This window comes from Chiloscyllium plagiosum, chromosome 12, assembly GCF_004010195.1.
Source record: "Chiloscyllium plagiosum isolate BGI_BamShark_2017 chromosome 12, ASM401019v2, whole genome shotgun sequence".
NCBI classification, from domain to species: domain Eukaryota; kingdom Metazoa; phylum Chordata; class Chondrichthyes; order Orectolobiformes; family Hemiscylliidae; genus Chiloscyllium; species Chiloscyllium plagiosum.
Genome location: NC_057721.1, coordinates 61,709,905 through 61,731,416, shown reverse-complemented (window position 1 = coordinate 61,731,416; position 21,512 = coordinate 61,709,905). Strand labels below are relative to the sequence as shown.

At 40.8% G+C, this 21,512-nt stretch overlaps 1 protein-coding gene across 2 annotated transcripts in view; it reads right to left on the bottom strand.

Moving 5' to 3' along the window:
• Positions 1 to 21,035, bottom strand: part of hlcs (holocarboxylase synthetase (biotin-(proprionyl-CoA-carboxylase (ATP-hydrolysing)) ligase)) — a 162,478-nt gene extending 141,443 nt beyond the window's left edge. Inside the window, exons 1-2 of one of the 2 annotated variants that reach the window (XM_043701231.1) lie at positions 20,499 to 20,622; positions 6,865 to 7,058 (exon numbers count right to left, since the gene is read on the bottom strand). In XM_043701231.1, the coding sequence (XP_043557166.1) occupies positions 6,865 to 6,951 (87 nt within the window). In that variant the 5' untranslated portion in view covers positions 6,952 to 7,058; positions 20,499 to 20,622. Of the gene's footprint in view, positions 1 to 6,864; positions 7,059 to 20,498 lie in introns of both variants that reach the window. The other variant, XM_043701230.1, reaches the window with a different exon arrangement.
• Positions 21,036 to 21,512: the final 477 nt, after the last annotated feature.

Sequence of the window (21,512 nt, the reverse complement as noted above, 5' to 3'; positions counted from 1 at the left end):
ATCTTATATAAAAGAATTTGAATGTGAATGTAGGAAGCATGGTTAGTAAGTTTGCAGATGACACCAAAATAGGTGGTGTAGGACAGTTGATTATCTCAGAGTACAACAGAATCTTTATCATATTGGTTAATAGGCCGAGATGGAGTTTAATTTAAATATATGTGAGATGCTGCATTTTGGCAAGGCAAATCAAGGCAGGCCTTATACACTTAATGGAAGGGTCCTGGAGTGCTGCCAAGCAAAAGGGGCCTGGTGGTGTAGGAGCATAGTTCCTTGAAATTGGAGTCACAGGTAGACAGGGTGGTGAAGTCGGCATTTGGGCACGCTTGCCTTCATTGGTTGGTGCACTGAGTATAAGAGTTGGGATGTGATGTCACAGCTGTACAGGACATTGATTAAGCCACTTATGGAAGACTGCATTCAATTCTGGTCTCCCTGCTATAAGAAAGATGGTGTTAATCTTGAAAGAGTGCAGAAAAGATTTACAAGGATGTTGTCAGGATCGGACGGCTTAAGCTACAGGGAGAGGCCGAATTTGCTGGGGTCTTTTTTTAATCCTGGAGCATCGGGGCTGAGGGGTAAGCTTATAGAGGTTTATAAAATCATAAAAGGCATAAATAGGGTGAATAGCCAAAGTTGTCTTCTCAGAGTAGGGGAGAACTAGATGGCATAGAATTAAAGTGAAAGGGGAAAGATTTAAAAGGGAGCTGAGAGGCAATTTTATCACACAGAGTGTGGTGCGTGTATGGAATGAGCTGCCAGGGGAAGTGGTGGAGGTGGGTACAATTACAACATCTGGGTGGGTACATGAATAGGAAGGATTTCAAGGGACATGAGCCAAATGTTGGCAAATGGCCCTAGAACAGTTTAGGATATCTGGTCGCATTGACAAGTTGGACCAAAGGTTCAATTTCCATGCTGTATAATTCTATGGCTCTATAATTGAAGTTATTTTTAATTCTTTCATGTGAGGCAGGTGTCACTGGCAATTATTGCTCATCCACAATTGTTATTGAGATGGTTGTAGCAAGCCTTCTTAAACTGTCCCAGTCCAGCTAAATGGTCAGCTTATAAAACAAAACACACTGAAATGGAACATTAAGCCTTCTTTCCACCTTTCAAACTAATTCCCACATGCTCCACAGCATTAAAATTGCCCTAACCAAAGTCACAAATTATGTCAATCTGTAGCTTTTGACATGGTCACCAGCTCCAACGTCCTTCTCTCTGATGAACTTTTTTCTGCTTGGATTAATTGTTTTAAATCCAATCACAGTATTTGCCGTTTCTTCATTTGTGTACTACCCTTTGGCATTACTAACAGGCATGTACTAATGGTACTTAATTCTTCCTCGCCGCTATCTCTCTTTACTTTTTGTCTACTTGTCCGAGAACCTACACCACCTGGACATTGGGATCGCAGAAGCTACTGATCCAACTGTTCCACCAGATTCCAGCCATTCTGTCAGGCTACAGATTACTCATAATGCTAACATCCTATTCATTCCTGTTTGGAATTTCCAAATTCACTTTCTTAACAACACAAAATTACCCACTGACTCCAAAAACTCTCATACATTCAAAACTTCAAGATTGTACTCCATAATTCTGTCATTAGCATTTCATCTTCCACCTATTTTATTCCATAGTCCCACCCATGACTTTGCTGCTCATGTGCTATCCACTAATCTCTATTCATGTTCCCCATTTTCACCAGCCTAATTTACTGCCAGAAAGCTAATATTTTGAATTTAAAATTTTTGTCCATATTTTAAACCCATGGCTTTTGCTCTTCCAACTCACCAGCAGCCAGCCAGTATTATAACCTCCTCCAAATGAAAACCCTTCCCCAAAAACACTTTTCACTTGACTCTGACTTTATTTACATTTTCCTTCAGTTTCTTCCCACTGGCATCCATGCTTCATTTGGCTATACTCTAGAAAAAATCCATAAAGTTTTCCATATCTCCATCACTAAAAGACCCCAAACCCCACCCTTCCCCAGCTTAATAACTAATAATCTGTTCAACTTTCTGAACTGCCCATCTTGGATTCTGCTTTCATATTGATTATCTATTATCCAATGTGCAAATTCCTGCCTTTGATTGGTACATTCTCCCAGAGTTGGACCATAGCATAAGTCAATAGTCCACTAACAGACACCAGCTCTGGCAAGAGAATTGAATAAAATCATAAAGTTTATGTTGTCAAATAAAATTTTAAGGAATTTGTTAATTTGAAAATTTCATTGGTATAAAAGTAGGAACCGAATCTCAAATTTTCATAATACCCACGCAACATAAACTATTAGTGCTGAAACACATCAAAATAAAAACCACCTCATGGGCTTGTAGATACATTCAGTGAGTGGGCACAGATTTGGTAGATGGAGGATAAAGTAGTCTGCATTTGCAGACCCTCCAAGGGGCAGAAGGAACATTGTTTGGAATTCTCTTCCCCAGACAGCAGTATAGATTGGATCACTGAATATATTCAACAGTTAAAATTAATTTTTTGATCCAAAGACAGTAAAGGGTTATTGTGGGCAGGTAACAGGAAAATGGAATTAAAACCACAATCAGGTTAGCCATGCCAAAGCAGGCTCAAATGGGCTCCTCCTATTCCTTATGACCTCTTCTGATCTTTTTAAGAATAGCATTACAATCTCTCAGAAAAGCAAGGTTGCTGTATCTAAACTATAGTATCATACAGCACAGGAAAAGGCCCTCTGGCCCATCATAGCAATGCTGACCAAACTACTAATCCCATTTACCAATATACTAAAAAAGAACTTCAATTTTAAATAAGGTTTATACTGATATAGGTAACCTCAGCATAGCGAGGTAGGGACTGGACAAATGATCAGAACAACAGTGGGTTAGTCAAAGAAAAAAGGTCATTCACGATTTTCACTCTTAATGGAAACAGGGGTTAACTGCAGTCCCACACAGCTACCATCTAGAAGGGCAAGGGCTGCAGAAATGCAGGAACAAAACCACTTACAAGTTCTCATCCAAGTCATTCACACATGAAAATATATTGACTTTCTTTCAGGGTCACTGGATGAATATTCTGGAATTGCCTCCTAATGGCATTGTGAGTCTACCAATACCAATGGACTGGAGCAGCTAAGGCGGCACCTAAGAATAGGAAATAAATGCGGCCTAGCCAGCAATGCCCACATTTTATGGAAGAATTAAAAAAAGAAGTATACTAAGTAATAATAGAACTGGGTTTGGCCAGAGTTGGGAAGCCTGCAGCATTAACACATGATAACGGTTACTTGGATGAAATTAAACAAAACTTGTAAAACTGCACTTCAAGTCGAGAGACAATGCCTTCAGGAAAATAAGCACTGCTTTCAATTATACTGCAATTAGTGTGAAGTTCAATTAGATTCAAACCATCTGTCTCAAAACAGGTCCCAAAATCTGAATGTGTAAAATATTTTCAGATTGGTCATTCCTTTAAAAATACCAGGGAGTTGTCTGGAACACACCATGCAGGCATTCAAGCCCCAAGAAGGAAATTTCAGCTCCTAATTTAGAAAAAAATTCACAGGGTCTTTGAAAGTTACAATTTATGGTTTTGTCCAGCAAACTTATTTACTTCTCAGAAGAAACAGTTTCCATGGGGAGAATTCTACCTCCAACAATCCAGTTATCAGGCTGAAAGGGAATTCAATGAGCTAAGACATTCCTGGGGAAACAGAATCTTCAAATGTTACTTGTAGGATGCAAAAAAAAGTTATCAAATGGCTTTGCTCACATTAGAAAAAAATTAGACTTATTTACAAGATTATACAAAAGATTTCTACAGATTTGCTTTGTTCATTTACCTAACTGGATTAATTATTTATTAATTTCAATTAATTACAAATTACAACTACAAAAAAAAACCTTTAAAAATTAATTCATTTTCATTAACTTGCAAACAATCAATCAGAAAACATCCCAAAGCACTTAATACCAAAAGTATTTTTGAAATGTAGTCACTTTGTAATATAGCAAATTGGGCCACTAATTATAACTTTAGCTTGCTTTTTCTGAATATTAAAACTGTCCTTTTAAAATATTTTTGTACGTAACTTCATGAGCAAAGACTTATCTTCCATCCCCATAACACAGAAATACAGTTGAACTGATGAATAAATATTGCATAACTGTTCAGATATACTCCTCACTCCCGGTAATGTCCAGTGTATTACTTACTAGTTCCATGAAACAAATTTTTCAAATTCCAACTAATCTACTTGGTCAACCCAAATAATTGTGGCAAATAACCCAACCCAAATTTGTATATCTTTCAAATGATTATGACAGTTGTTTAAACAATGGTGATTCTTGGCAATTACTGTAGTCTTCAATACATTCCACACTCAAAGTAACACTAAATATGTGAGAAACCCAAAAATTAAATTTCAGATTTTTAAATCAGCAAAGATCTACTAAAAGCATTTGGTAAAATTACCAAGATTCTGTATATATAGCAAGTGCATTTTACCATTCCAAGATTTTTATGACAAATTTTACACAAACGAGATCACTCTTTTATATTTAGTACTATCTTAGTTTCTCACTGATACATGCTAAAGATAGGTTCACAAACTGCCAGAGAGAGGCTTTCTGAAACAGCAGAGTGGCAAGCAGTCAAGTTTTTAAAAGGAAACTGCGAGCATTGCTGAATTAGTGAAACAGAGTCATAGAGATGTACAGCACGGAAACAGACCCTTCGGTCCAACTCGTCCATGCGAACCAGATAGACTAACCCAATCTAGTCCCACTTGCCAGCCCCCAGCCCATATCACTTCAAACCCTTCCAATTCATATACCCATCCAGATGCCTTTTAAATGTTGCAACTGTACTAGCCTCCAGCACATCCCCTGGCAGCTCATTCCATACATGTACCACCTTCTGCATGAAAAGGTTGCCCCTTAGGTCTCTTTTATATCATTCCCTTCTCACCCTAAACCTCTAGTTCTGGACTCCCCCACACCAGGGAAAAGACCTCATCTAGTTATCCTATTCATGCCTCTCATGATTTTATAAACCTCGATAAGGTCACCCCTCAGCATCTGACACTGGGGAAAAACAACCCCAGCATATTCAACCTCGTCCTATAACTCAAATCCTACAACCCTGGCAACATCCTTGTAACAACATCCTTTCCTGAACCCTTTCAAGTTTCACAACATCCTTCTGATAGGAAGGAGATCAGAATTGCACACAATATTCCAAAAGTGGCCTAACCAATGCCCTGTACAGCCACAACATGACATCCCAACTCCTGTATTCAATACTCTGACCAATAAAGAAAATATACCAAACGCCTTCTTCACTATCCTATCTACCTGCGACTCTACTATCAAGGAGCTATGAACCTGCACTCCAAGTTCTCTTTGTTCAGCAACACTCCCTAGGATGTTACCATTAAGTGTATAAGTCCCGCTAAGATTTGCTTTCCCAAAATGCAACACTTTGCATTTATCTGAATTAAACTCCATCTGCTACTTCTCATCCCATTGGTCCATCTGATCAAGATCCCATTGTAATCTGAGGTAACCTTCTTCGCTGTCCACTACACTTCCAATTTTGGTGTCATCTGCAAGCTTACTAATTATACCTCTTATGCTCACATTCAAACCATTTATATAAATGACAAAAAGTAGTGGACCCAGCATCGATCCTTGTGGCACTCCACTGGTCACAGGCCTCCAGTCTGAAAAACACCTCGAATATATTGGAGGTGATCTTTCTCTGCACCTTCTCTGTAGCTGTAACATCATATTCTAATGTACTTAAGTAAGGTATGATTCATGATGAAGGGCTTATGCCTGAAACATCGATACTCCTACTCCTCGGATGCTGCCTGACATGCTGTGCTTTTCCAGTGCCATACTTTTCAACTCTGACTCTCCAGCATCTGCAGTCCTCATTTCCTCTCTGTAAGGTATGATTTGTCTGGATAGCACACAAAATAATACTTTACTGTATCTCAGTACATATGACAATAATAAATCAAATCACAAATGTGATAAGGCATGCATAGTAAGTCAAATTATAATTAAGCACCAAGTCCACTGCAATTGATTTATTTTCTGATATGTATTACACACTTTTGAAACATTCATATCATTTTACTCATTGCTGGTTTTGCATGGAGCAGATGCAACAGTATAAAACATTTTTTTGCACTTTTGTCATGCACTGTCTGTTTAGTAATTCAGTTCTGCATCACTGGAAACTTCATTTACAATGACAACTTTGTTGCCAACAAGTGAAGATTGCCTTGAAGATATTGAGGGCTCGCAAACATCAGTTAAAGTGCTACAGATTGATTAGTGCTTCTTTTTTCTTAAAGTATGTGCTGCTAATTAATGCAATCTCTGAACCACTCCAAAGGGCATTTACAAAATGCTAAAGCACCCAAACTGCTAAAGCAACCTTCTCTTTATTGTGTCAGGTCAATTTCATTTGCAGCTCCAGTCAAAAGTTGTATTCTCAAACAATGGTGTCATTTATTCTTGGAAGGAACTGGAAAACACTTCTTAATCTTGAAGTGTAATGGTCCAATTCGCATGCCACTCCAATTTCTTTTCAACTGCAATATAAGGGAAACTGTGAAAACTGACCAAAGGATCAAATTACAGTCAAAGTTTGCCTCAAAAGCATGAGCACAACTCAATGAGCTTTTCTCATGACCAAACAACCTCAGTTTCTTGAAGAGAATCTTGCAGCACTCCAAAGTCTCGGGGGAGAAAAAAGATAAATCTACCAGATCCCACTGCACAGTCCTGAAACTGATTATTCGTTGTTCCAGCAAATCAAAGTCAATGCATTGCAAACCAGTCTTAGCCAGCATACATCATTTTGGTGTAAATTCATATATCTTGCATTGAATTCCGCCAGCAGATTCTGAAACTGGTGGTTGCTCAGAGCCAGTATTTCCATAAAGTTCACCACTATGTTGACCACATTTACTACAGGCTTGAGGCTGGCTCTTAATTCCACTGGAGATTCTTGGTGCACAAGGCATTGGTGGTTTTTCAGCTGTTAACCTGTAAAACAAATTACACTGTATTCAACAATGTTTACGTTTTTTTCTTAGAATGAAAGCACAGAGTAGCAAAAAAAATATACTCTCGTCAGTCACAATCATCTGGATGAGTGCCTTAATTCCACACTTCTCCCCAAACCAGGTTGCAGCACATCAGTGGTCAGGCTTCAGGCATGCAATTACCTCTTTCCAGTGCAAGAGTAGGTCAGACCCTGTTAACCAAGTAATATGCATTACAAAATGTATATTGGATTATTTTTCAATTAGGAAATTCTAAGCATGTTCAAATATATTTTTACCTTTTACAATTTCCTGGATGTTCTCCAAAACTGCAAGTTCTTCTAACAATGAAGAGCTCGACGGCATTCACATCGCTGCCCCATTTGTCCATTATAACTCTGTACCACGCAAAACACAGTCTTTTCAACCAATTTCCCTGGGTTATTCTTTGAAATTGGCCCACCATTTGGTGTACTGCGTAGATTAGTCAGTGATGATACTTCACAGCTCGGCAAAGACTGTTGAGACTTCTACAGAGTGCTTCATAACAACACTGGGGAAGGGTTGTTTCGCCTTTGCAATCAGGTCTGTCATAAGCACACTAGGCTCCTATGTTACTTCAATCTTGACACGTTTGAAAAATTAAATGTGATTTTTTTAGTTCACTAACTTCATTATGTTACAAAATTAAATTAAGTACAAATGCTATTATGTATTTATTCCTTGTCTCACACTGAACTCAAATATACAGCACATTATTGTGTAACTTTACTCTCTCTTCTTCTCTCCAAGAAATTACAAGCATTTTGTTACTTGTAGAAAAGGCCATCAAGAAGCAAAATCAATCCGACGTTTCATGCTCAATTTCATTATGTACAGAAGTCATTTATATTATTGTGAAATATTGACTTGGCCACAGTTGTTGTGTTGTATATGGGTCTGATTGTTCCATTAATCATACAGCAATGTAAAGACTATCGTCAAGATTCAATAAAATACCAAGATTGTATTTGTGACTCCTCTTGAAACCTTGAGGCCTATTTATGTTATTAGGCTTTGTTTTAGGATTATGTAACTCCCCCAGAGAGAAAACAAGACTGCTTCTACTGGTTGTCAATTCAGCAATACAGGATCAGTTATTTTCATCATTCTGTTTTGATATGTTATGACACACCTCCAGATGGGACTTCTGGCGCAGATGTAGAGTGACTACCATCATGGCATGAAACCTTTAATAACAGAATATCAACAGAATAATGAGTGGAACTTTACGAGAATTTGTTTTCAACAATTAGATGTTTCATGGCTAATTTCAGGTCTTATCATTTAGAAGTGGAGTACTGAGAAAATCATTTTCCTGAGAAACACACCACAAATGCTACTTTAAATGCTGAGCATTTTCAGCTTTGTCTACTTTATTGAATGCAGACTACAAAATCCTGTCTAAGGTTATCGTCAACCAAATCAGGTCTGCTCTAGAATCAATGATTCAGCCCAACCAAACCTGTGCTGTACCGGCAGGACAATCTCTGAGAACTTTACGGGTCCTCAGGGATACAATCGCCCACATGCAGAAAAGGGAGATAGAAATCTGCCTCGTCAGCCTGAACCAGGAGAAGGCCTTTGAAGGGATATCACACACGTACATGTGGGACATGGTCTCCAAAATGGACTTTGGGGACAGAATTTGCAACGGAGTCCGAATGCTCGATATCAACATCATGAATGCAGTCTCAATCAATGAGTGGGAATCAGAAAGCTTCCCAATCAGATCAGGAGTCAGGTAGGGCTGCCCACTCTCTCCTGTCTTGTTTGTGTGGTGTATAGAGCCTGTTGCTGAGTCCATCAGGAAGGATGAGAGCCTGAGAGAGGTGACTATCCAGACAGTAGAGGCCTGCAGATCAAAGCCACACTGCACATGGACGATGTTGCCTTCTTCTACTCAAATCTGCTGCCAGTGCACAGATTCATGAGCATCTGTCACTGGTTCAAACTGGCCTCGGCAGCCAAGGTCAATCAGGGCAAGAGCAAGCCCATGTTCTTTGAGAACTGGGCCGACCAATCCTTTATTCCCTTCACCGTCTGGACAGATTACCTGAAGGTGCTAGGAATATGGTTCGGAGGGGCCAGGGCATGCACAAAATCTTAGGAGGAGCACATTGACAAGGTGAAGCAGAATGATCTTTTGGGAGCACCACTCTCATTGCAGGTAAAGATCTGGTCTCAGGTGTGCGGCACTCTCTCAGTTATTGTAAATGGCGCAAGTCTGGACCATTCTACAAAACTACACAGTTGCCATCACCAAGCCATCTTCCACTTCATCTGGAGGTCTACAATGAACCAACTTGGCAAGGGACTCAATGTACAAAACTCTGGAGAAGGAAAGGAAGAACATACCCAATGCTGCCCTCATCCTGATGGCCACCTTTGTGTGCAGCTGCATCAAGCTCTGTATAGACCCTCAGTACACAAACACCAATTGTCACCATGTACTAAGGCTCCATCTGTCTCCAGAGCTGCGAAGGATGGGACTGCCCTCGTTACCTCGGATCACTTCAAATAGTTGGACCGTTCATTATCGCTCGTATTTTGTGGATTTGCAAAGGAAAACACCTTCGACCATAAGTTCATCAGAAAGTGGTCAAGACGTAGCGTCCTCAAGTCCCTGCGAGAAAAGGAGAGGATGGATCCTGTTCCCTGAGTAGACTGTCAAAGTCATTTGGTGGAATACCTCATCACCAGAACTTTCCAACAAGCACCAAGACATCGCTTGGCTGGTGGGGGGGGAAGAGAGACATAGAGTCATAGAGATGTCTAGCATGGAAACAGACCCTTCAGTCCAACCCTTCCATGCTGACCAGATATCCCAACCCAATCTAGTCCACCTGCCAGCACCCGGCCCATATCCCTCCAAACCCTTTCTATTCATATACCCATCCAAATGCCTTTTAAATGTTGGAATTGTACCAGCCTCCACCACATCCTCTGGCAGCAGATTCCATACATGTACCACCCTCTGCGTGAAAAAGTTGCCCCTTAGATCTCTTTTATATCTTTCCTCTCTCACCCTAAACCTATGCCCTCTAGTTCTGGGAACTAGAGGGCATAGGTTTCCCGACCCCAGGGAAAAACTTTGTCTATTTATCCTATCCATGCCCCTCATAATTTTGTAAACCTCTATAAGGTCACCCCTCAGCCTCTGATGCTCCAGGGAAAACAGCCCCAGCCTGTTCAGCCTCTCCTTATAGCTCAGATCCTCCAACCCTTGCAACATCCTTGTAAACCTTTTCTGAACCCTTTCAAGTTTCACAACATCTTTCCGAAAGGAAGGAGACCAGAATTGCACACAATATTCCAACAGCGGTCAAACCAATGTCCTATACAGCCGCAACTTGACCTCCCAACTCCTGTACTCAACACTCTGACCAATAAAGGAAAGCATACCAAACATCTTCTTCACTATCCTATCTACCTGCAACTCCACTTTCAAGGAGCTATGAACCTGCACTCCAAAATCTCTTTGTTCAGCAACACTCCCCGAGTATATAAGTCCTGCTAAGATTTGCTTTCCCAAAATGCAGCACCTCGCATTTCTCTGAATTAAACTCCATCTGCCATTTCTCAGCACATTGACCCATCTGGTCCAGATCCTGTTGTAATCGGCGGTAACCCTCTTCGCTGTCCACTACACCTCCAATTTTGGTGTCATCTGCAAACTTACTAACTGCACCTCTTATGCTCGCATCTATGTAAATGACAAAAAGAGGTTTGAGACTGTCACACATTCCCTTTTGGAATATGCCTTTGCAAAGGAAGTCTGGAGAAAGATGCAGTAGTTTTCGTCGATGTTCGCCCTGAGCAGCTCCATGACAAAGAATTCTGTATCCTCGGACTCATTGAGACAAACATGACGTACCTGAAGGACCATCAACTTAGTGAAAGGCACTCTTTGATCTGCCAGAAACTTGTTAATTTCCACAACAATGAGTTGACCTCGACCAAGTGTTGCAGACTAGCATTCCAAGGACCAGAACTACGTGCTGAGGAACGCACTAAAGCTTGGGGCAGCTGCTGTCAAGTCACAATGGGGAAAGACCATGGTCTGAGGTCTTTCTGCCCATTTAAATCGGGGTCCATTCTGTTATTGGACCCTCCTGGCGCTTCAAATGCATGTAAATATAGTCTTGTCTGCGTAAGAGATGTCTTTATTTTGTCAGATACAGTCAATCTCCAATGTTATTGTTTCCTTGATATGCTACTTGGCAGAACCAAACTGTGTTGGTGACTATGTATATACGTAAAGATATTTTCTATGAATAAAGTATATTTATGGGAAAAAAAATTAATTTCAATATGGGAATTGGACAAATATTCAAAAATAAGCACAGCAGATCCAAAATGGCAGTGGGTCGGAGTCTGCAGAACTCTGCCTAAGACTCAGGCAAAGTGGGGTACCCACCCTCACCTCACCTGCTAAATTGTTTAAAATAGTTTTTGCCCAGCAGCCTTGGTCATTCTGCATCAAACTTTAGCAATTTGATGTTTTTTAAAATGACCAAAGGCAAAGGCTCTCGCAGTTCGCAACAGGCAGGGACCCCTCCCGCCCCACTGCAGCAACAGAGATGTCCTCGGCCACCCCAGGGGACTTAGCAACAGAGGAGAACCTGATCTCGGAGTTCGTTAAGCTCCGAGAGAAGATCAATGCATCCAGCGAAGAGACACAGTCCAGGTGGGAGTTAATCTCGGTCATGTAGCAGAAGCATGACCAAGAGATCGAGAAAGTCTGGCAGCATGTCGGGGAGGGGGGCAGAGCAACAGGCCGCAGCCTCCGAGACCACTGCCAAGTCACACATGGGTCAGGTCCGGGCTCTGGAACGTCGAGTCCGGACCTTAGAGGAAAAATATTTGGTTGCTGGGTCTTCCCAAACAGGAGGAGGAAGGCCAATTTGTTGATTTTCTGGAGCAATGGCTCCCACAGCTGCTGAAACTGGAGTCATAGTTGGGCAGGGTGCAGGTTGAGCAGGCCCACCGGGTTGCTGAGCACAGGCTCGGATCAGACCAGCGCCCCCACCCAGTCCTAGTTCGACTTCAACATTACAGGGAAAAACAAATGTTACATGAAGCCTCCAGAGTCTTGGGGAAGGATCCCCATGCCATGATATACAAGGGCTCCAAAATAATGTTGTTCCAGGACTTTTCTCCGGCTATGGCTTGCAAAAGGAAAGCATTTGATGAGGCGAAGAAGCATCTGAGGGACTTAAATTTTCTATGCAATATCCGGCAACGCTGTGCTTCAGTCATGGAGGATCTGTACATAACTTCGGATCACTGGAAAAAGTAAAAGAATTATTGGATACTCTCAAACAGACTGCGGGACTTGAACTGTATGGATAATGGCTTTATTCTGCCCCCACCCCCACCCATTTTATTTCTTCTTCCTCCTTTCTTTTCTCCATCTTTCTTTTGGTGGTGGGGCCTCATTCCTTATCCTTTCTTTGGACTCTTATCTGAGTCCAAAGTGATAGTGTGGGGGGGATGGATGGATTGCCCACTTTTAACTCCTGTTTTATAAGATATTAGAATTTATTTACTCTACTTTGTAATGCCTGGGCCGAGGGCATGGCTCTAGCTGGGAGATGTTATGGCGGGATTATTGGAAGGTTGCAGTGCCTACTGTGAACAAGGGGGAAAGTCTCCTTTCAAATATGTTTTATGTTATTTGTTTTTAGAAGTAGTTCTTAGTTGTTTTGATTTATTTTTTTTAAAAGATAGTTTTTATATGTGAATCGTTTTTGTTTTTTATTCAATGTCTTTTGGGTAGGGTTCTTCCTCCTCGGGGGTCTCGGACTTGCTTGGACGATCATGGCTAGTCATTCATTTAGGTGGTGAAACTGGAATGTCAAGGGGATCCACTCACCAATCAAAAGGAAAAAGATATTATCAAGTCTTAAAAGAGAAAGGTTTGACGTAGCCTTTCTACAGGAGACACATCCACTTGATGTGGAGCACTCAAAGCTGCAACAGGGTGGATTTGGCCAAGTGTTCTTTTCATCTTTCAGCTCAAAAAGTAGGGCAGTGGCCATTCTTATTCAGAAGAATCTTTTCTTCCAAATGCTAAGCCAGATAAAAGGAGAGTCTGGATGGCATATATTAAAGCCTAATATATGGAGAGGAATACGGGATTTTGAATCTTTATTGCTCCCCCCCAGCATACCCTTTTAAATTTGTAATGGAAGTGTTCTCCAAGTTGATGGCCCTCGGGGTACGCCACACAATTACAGGGGGAGATTTTAATTGTATCATCGACCCAGAGGCGGACAGGATATCAAGGAGCTCTGCGGGCATATCTTTGACAGCGAGACAGTTAGCGGACCTGAATAGGGAGTTGGGGCTGGTAGATGTGTGGAGGAGTCTTCACCCTGAGGGTAGAGATTTTACTTTTTATTCTAATCCACACAAGTGCCATACCAGAATCAATATGTTTTTTGTCCTCTCGACCCTTTTGAACTCGATACTGTTTTGTAAAATAAGTAATATAACTATTTCTGACCATGCCGCAGTATATATGCAGGTTAAGATGAGTGATGATGAGATAGGTTCCTGACATTGGTGTATGGGCCCTTTTCTATTCAAGGATAGTAAGTTCATAAAATATTTCTTGCAGAAATTCTGGGATATCAACTCAGGCACGGTGAGTGATGTGGGAGACTACTAAGGCATATGCGCAAGGCTTGGTCATTTCATATTCTGCGACCCGGAAAAGACAAAAGGGAGAGCAATAGAGTCTGCTCAAGGCTCGCCTGAAAGCGGCTGAGACAGCCTATGTTGATCGGCCCTCCATTACTAAACTACAGCGGATCACAGCCCTTAGGGCAACTTTGAATACCGTACTTATTCTAACAGCAAAAAGAGAGATATTATTTGCAAAGCAGAGATTACTTTAATATGGCAACAAGCCTGGCAGGTATCTAGCATACCTTGCCAGAAAGAAAAAGGCTCCCCAAGCCATTATATCTATTAGAGAGAGTGCTGGTACCCTGACTTGTGATCATAAAATGATCAATGAAGCCTTTAGTTCTATTTCAAACTGTATAAGTCGCAGGACTGTGAGGATAGAACGAGGAAGAAGGAGTCTTTTTTTTAAATCTGGCCCTCCCGGGACTAACCTCAGAGCAAGCGTCATTCTTGAATGCTCCCCTGGCAACCCAAGAAGTACAGGAAGTGGTGAGGCAGCTCCAGAGTGGCAAAGCACCCAGACCAGACAGGTTGAGTTCTATAAAGAATTTATAGGGGAATTGGTCGGGCCACTTATAAATATGTATAATTCTTCACATAGTCAGGGCTGCCTCCTGCCTTCTCTGACAGAAGCAAATATTTCTCTCACTTTTAAGAATGGAAAGGCTCCAGATGAGCCTTTCGTACAGATCTATATTCTTGCTGAATGTGGATTTTAAAATTGCCTCAAAAACATTGGCATTAAGACTGGAGAGGGTTTTAGCATTCATTATAAAAGAGGACCAGACGGGGTTTATAAAGGGTCGCAGATCATCTAATAACATTGGAAGAGTCTTAAATATGATACAAGCCTGTCAGCAGGGAGCAATACTGGGATTAGCTGTCTCCCTAGATGCAGAGAAGACATTCAATCGGGTAGAATGGCCATATCTCTTTTATATGCTAGAACGGTTTGGTGTTGGAGAGGTCTTTACTAAATGGATTACAGTATTATATAATTATCCCAAACCAGCGGTGATAACCAACGGTTTAAGTTCGGATAGCTTTAGCATTGGCAGAGGTTGTTGTCAGGGATGCCCCCTCTCACCATTATTATTTATGCAAGTGATTGAGCCACTGGCAGAAGCTATACGAGCTGACCTTAATATAATGGCTCCGGAGGTTGGATCCGGTAAGCACAAAATCACTCTCTACATGGATAATGTCCTCCTTTTCTTCAATGATCCATTGACATCTGTGCTCCGCTTAATTCAAGTGGTTAACTTATTTGGTATGTTCTCAGGTTACAAAAGTAATTTTATGAAATCAGAGGCCATGCCGCTGGGAGGTCTTGCCAGTATATCCAATTTTCCGGATGGATTCGGTTTCCCTTCTCGCTGGTCACTGGGAGGTTTCCTTTACTTAGGTATTTTTGTTACTCCGGCATTTGATCAGTTACATAAAGCCAATTATACACACTTATTAGAGAAAATAAGACAGGACTTTCAACACTGGGAGGTTCTCCCAATATCCTGGCTAGGTAGAAAAGCTTTGGTTAAGATGAATATTCTGCCTCGACTTTTATACCCTATGAGAATGCTCCCCTTGATGCTGCCGAGACAGGCGCTGCGTAAGCTTTATGGTTGTCTCGGCTCCTTTATTTGGAGACATAGACGGCCCCTTATTAAATTAGAAAAGCTGCAGCTTCCACAAGTAAGGGGTGGGCTGGATTTTCCGGATTTCAGGAGGTTCCAATTGAGCTCTTTATTATCTTACATAGCTGATAGGGTTTCTTGTGACCCACAATCAATCTAGTTAGATATTGAGGCTTCCCATTCAAAATGTCCACTCATCAATCTACTATTTATGGACAAGATGAGAGTTATTACAGATCACTGTAAAAATCCTATTGTATTAAATACAGTCAGAGCTTGGAGCGTAAGGCGACAGGATGAGGGTAACTTACAAAAAACCTCCCCTTATACCACTTTAGTGGGATCATTGGGATTCCAGCCAGGGCTGACTCAGGCTATATTCAAAATTTGGGAGTCCAGAGGTATCTCCTGTTTGGGAGACCTGTTCGATGGGGAGATCATGATGTCCTTCAAACAGCTGCGTCAGAAGTTTGGGCTGCCTAACAAGGACCTTTTTCAATATTTTCAAATGCGAGACTTGATACAAAAGAAAACCACACTGATAATTAATCCTTATAAATCGGACATGGAAAGGAGAGTACTTCAACGGATGGGTTCACCCTTGGTCAGTACTTACTATGTAATAAGGCGTCGAAGGAGATGGAGAGGTTATATAAAACCTGGAGTCAAGAATTAGGGATGGAAATCTCTTTAGAGATGCGGGAGATGCGGGAGGATGCCTGGGAGAATGCCAGAAAGATCTCTATCCGTAACAGAATTCAGGCTATTCAATTGAAGATACTTGATAGGGCTCATATGGCACCTGAGCAACTTGCACAGTCTAAGGCAGGAGCATCTCCAATGTGATCTAAATCCAAAATAGAAGTTGGTACTCTCACATATTGTCTGTGGACATGCCATAAGATCTGCAGATACTGGGACAGAGTAGCGAATGTTTTGACAAAGACTTTGAGTACGGAGATCGGGTTGGACCCAGTGTATCTACTTTTGAGCTCCCCAAATTTCCCTTCTTTGGATGCATATGGGAGGAAATTATTCACTATCCTTTCCTTTTGTGCGAGGAAAAACATCTTAGTGAATTGGGTATCCGAAGGTCCCCCAGGACTTTCAAATCGGCATAGGATAGTCATGGAATATATCCCCCTTGACTTCCTTATGAATATATTGTGCACCAAAAAACAGAATTATTCTATAGAACATGGCAGCCCTTTTTGAACTATATCTGTGTCAATGTATCGGCCATATTGTTCAGGACCTTTGCTTAGCCGAGGGGGATGGTTCTGGCTGGTTTGGGGGCTCCCAGGAGGAGGAATCCCGTATAAATACGGGTTTTGTTCTGACTTGATATAAATTTATTTTGAATATGTATCTAGTTATTTATTTACTTATTTATTTTCTGTTCTCCTTTTGTTTATTGTTAGTAATGTATGATATCCTATTTTATGTTTTGGTAGCTTGTAGAATAGATTAGTAGTTAGTTTTTTAAAATTCTATTTTGGTATCATTGTTACATTGTAAAATGGAATAGTTTGTACTAGTGCAAAAAAAAACTGATGGAAAAGGTCAACAGCTTGAAATATTACCTCCATTTCTCTCCATTGATGCCGACTGATCTGATGCGTATTTACAATGTCTTCTGTTTAGATTAGATTAGACTACTTACAGTGTGGAAACAGGCCCTTCGGCCCAATCCCTAGGGAAACCCAGTGAACATCTGTTGAAATTAAATCAACCTCCCAAATTCACAGTTGAGCCATATTTAATTATGGTAAAGAAGCATCCACCTCTCTTGCAATGCAATTCAGATTATCAACATCTCAAAATTACTTTGCATATTTATCTGAAAAATCAGTGTTGTGGGCTCACAGTAGACAGCTCTTTAAAGATAAAGAATCACAGAGAAAATAGGCTTGTATACTTATAAAAATGTATCATTTCTAACATGATGGACAAAATATTTGAAAATGAATGGAACTGAAAGCAGACATGATTGTCTGCATCCAAGGGTTTTAAAGAAAGTGGCTGGAAAGATAGTGGAGGCATTGGTTGAAATATTACAGACTCACCTGAGCCCTGAAAGGATCCAGCAGGTTGGTAAACCAGAGAGTGGAGACTAATGGATGTTTTATCAGGTTGGAAAGACATAACTAAGAATACCACAAGGATCAGTCTTAGGATCTTAATTATTTACTATCTGTGTTAATGACCTTGAGGCAGAGACAGACAAAAATGTATTCAAATTTGCTGACAATATAAAAATGAGAGGGCATGTTGTGATGAAGACATAAGGAAGTTACAAGGTGGTATACATACATTGAATGAGTGGGCAAAGATTTGGCAGATGGAGTTTAATGTAAGAAAGTGAGAGCTCACACACTTTGGTAGGAAAAATAAAAAGGCATGCTATTGTTGAGAGAGAGAGAGAGAGAGAGAGAGAGAGCGCAACAGACTTGAAAAGATGCAATACAAAGTGAGATGGGTGTTCTTGTGCATGAAATACAGGTGCAGCAAATTATCAAGAAAGTATATGGAATTTTGGCATTTATTGCTCGGATTTTGTTCTTTAAAAAAACAGAAGTCTTGTTACAACAGTACAGGGTGCGACTGAGGTCACACTTGGAGTACTCTGCACAGTTTAGTCACTGTAATTAAATTAAAAAATATAATGGTATTGGAGGCTGTTCAACATAGATTCACAAGGCTGATTATTGAGATAAAGGGAGTGAACCATCAAGAACTGCTAAACAGGTTAGGCTTTTATTCAGCAGAGGTTAAAAGATTGAGAATGATCTTACTGAAACATACAAACTTCTGAGGGTCTTGATGGGATAGATGCTGAGGTGTTTCCATTAATAGGGAAATCTCAAATGAGCAGACAGAGTAAGAAAACGCTCATTTAAAATTGAGTTGCAAAGGAATTTCTTCTACTAGAGGGTAGTCAATGTCTGGAATCCTCTATCACAGAGTTGCAGAGATTTGCAGAGATTAGATCATTGAAAGTACTTAAAGAGGATGTAGGCAGATGTTTGAAATATCAGGGCTTTTATGGCTATGATAAGCTGACATGAAAGAGGAATTAAGACCTGGGCCAGATTAGTCGTCATCCTGTTGAATGGCATGACGGCTGAACAGTCTATTTCTGCTCCTGTTTCTTACATTGTTATATTCTTATTTCACCCTTTATTATAACTGACATGATTATAGTCTCAACTCCAGTTCACTTTCCCTTCTTCCTAACATGATCATTGACTTTATTCTGTTTCCCTACCTAAACAGGGTCCTATGAATTTTAATATATATGCAGGAAGCTATACTACTGCATCAGGGTGCAGGTCCAACTGATAACCTTAAATCATAATTGAAATGCAATTTTTCCATACAGTACACATTAGTCATTGGATAAAAAGGGTCATGGAGACGATCAATCTTTGCTGCATTCTCATGGAACCACACTGATCAGAGTCTAGTTGTCTGGTCGAAGAACTATAACCGTCAGTAAACAGCTGCATCTCCACAATGACTCCGGCCTAATCAATCATCATCCTACTTTCATGCTGTATAAACTGGTGACCCTTTTCTTGCATCAAGCCTGTTTCGTGCAGCCTTGTTCTGGTGATTACAAGATGAAAAGCTTTGACTTCTTGACTCCTTTAGAAATAAGACAACAAGAATCATACATGGTACGCCAGGTGTGCTCTCACCAAGACCATGCACAGCTGCAATAAAACTTCCTTACTCTTATATTCCAGACCCACTGTAATAAATGCCAGCATTCAATTTACCATCACAATCACAGTATACCTATTAATCCACTTTTTATGATTCATGTACCAGAACATCCAGATGCCTTTGTATCTCAGAGTCGCTACCAATTCAATAATTTAATTTCTTACCCATCTTAGAGTCATCAGCTAAATTAACTAGCATACTTTCGATTTCCACATCTAAATCATTGAAATGGTTATGGTCTTAACACCGATTCATGTGGCACAAATAGTTTGCAAAGCCAAAATAAGAGACCCATTTATCCCTGCTCACTGCTTCATGGCACTTAAGGAATCCTTTATTGACACTTGTTTGTTATCTCTTACATCATGAGGTCTTATTTTGTACAGAATCTTTTGATGTGTCATCTTTTGGAAATCCATGTATAACACACCCACAGATTCCCCTTTATATGCCTTGCTTGCTATTCTCTCAAAAAAGTCTACTAACTCAGTTAAACAGAATTTACTTTCTCAAAAACAATGATGACTGACTAATCAAATTATGATTTTCTAAGTATCTACCACAACATCCTTAATAACCGGGTTTTGCAATTTACTGTTTCAGATGTTAAAGATTTATAGTTTCCTTCCCATCCTATCTTGAATATGGGGTTACATTACGCTAAGCAAAAGAATGTTTTAGACGGCAAATGTGACATTACTGGAAAACATTTATTTAGCCTCAATGTCTGAAATTTAAACCATTTAAACTTCATCTACAGTTGAAATTAATAAGGAATTCAGTCATTCCACGATCACACATCCCTGCAGTAATACATGGTTAATTTGGATATCTTACATCGAAACTCAGCAGGATCCAAACCAAATTGTTTAGAAAGCCAAGTACAGTTTCTGTTTGCCCAAGATAAAGTACACTGATTCCGCATGCCAGCATATAGCACATTTACACAAATCCGAAGAATTAATGAGATGTTAGCAAGAATCAAGGTGTTCATAAACTATAAGTCATCGTCTTTGGTCAAATTCGACACTTGTGCATCACACTGTCACTCGTTTACTCGGCATAACGATAGCAATGAGCACTACAGAGTCCGAAAATAAGGTTTTTTTCATAATGTCATGCAATTACTTTCTTGTGCAATACTCTTGATTAAAGGAATAACGATGGAATTTATTACTGTACTATAAAGGTTTCTAACAGTTCAAAAGAGCTTAGTATCAGAGTACGAACCATAAGAATTGTGAGAGACTCAACAACTAAACAGAGGTCCAGTTGGTATTAATCAAGATAAAGTTAAAATTAAAGTGTGATAATCTTGGATTAAGGATGTGTGCGCGGATCACCTTTTGGGGCTCAGCCAGGAGGAAAGCCCTATCAGCCAGACGGACACAGACGTTTTCCTGGACAACTGTAGAAGGGCTGTGAGGCCGGCTCTCGCTGTCCGGGGTCAGCGCGGTGAAGGTAAGGCTGGACATGCGGTGGAAGCGCCGTACAGCCCGAAAGATGATCATTGCATAGCATTTCTGCAGGCGAATCCACAGGTAAACATAGCACAGAGTTATCAACATGGCGACTACATCGGCGACATGACTAACGTCTGCCGACACGGTGCTACGCTTCACCCACAGTAGCTCCACCCCCTCCCTTTTCCTATTGGTCACTGCCGCTACACCCTGCTCCAGCCCCTAAAGGTCAATTCTTCCCATTGGTTACTGCTCTGACATCCGGCTCTCCATGGAAATTACAATATGTCCCCGCCCCCTTCCGTTTCCCATTGGTCACCACCCCGACACCCGGTTCCCTATTGGAGGTTACTGCACACACTCTGCCCGCCCTTTCCTATATCCTAGCTTTCTATTGGTCTTCCCCACAAGACTCCAGCCCCTCGCCGCTCGTGCTCTTTATTGGAGCGTTCCCCAATTGTAATCACGCCCCTTTCGTGTTTGAGCCCCGCCCACCGCCAGATGTGCGTCGGTTGAGCGTGGAGCACATGGATTTAGCGGAAGCTGAGCTATTCTACTCAAAGTTATAAATCATGTTGAACTATGATTAGGAGATGCCGGTGTTGGACTGGGGTGTACAATGTTAAAAATCACACAACACCAGGTTAAAGTCCAACAGGTTTAATTGGAAGCACTAGCTTTCATCAGGTGATTGAAGGAGCGTCGCTTCGAAAGTCAGTGCTTCCAATTAAACCTGTTGGACTATAACCTGGTGTTGTGTGATTTTTAACCATGTTAAACTAGGTTATGATCCAATAGGTCGCACAGAACATAGAACAATACAGCGCAGAGCAGGCCCTTTGGCCTTCGATGTTGCACCGACCTGTGCACTAATCACCTACACTATCCCATCAT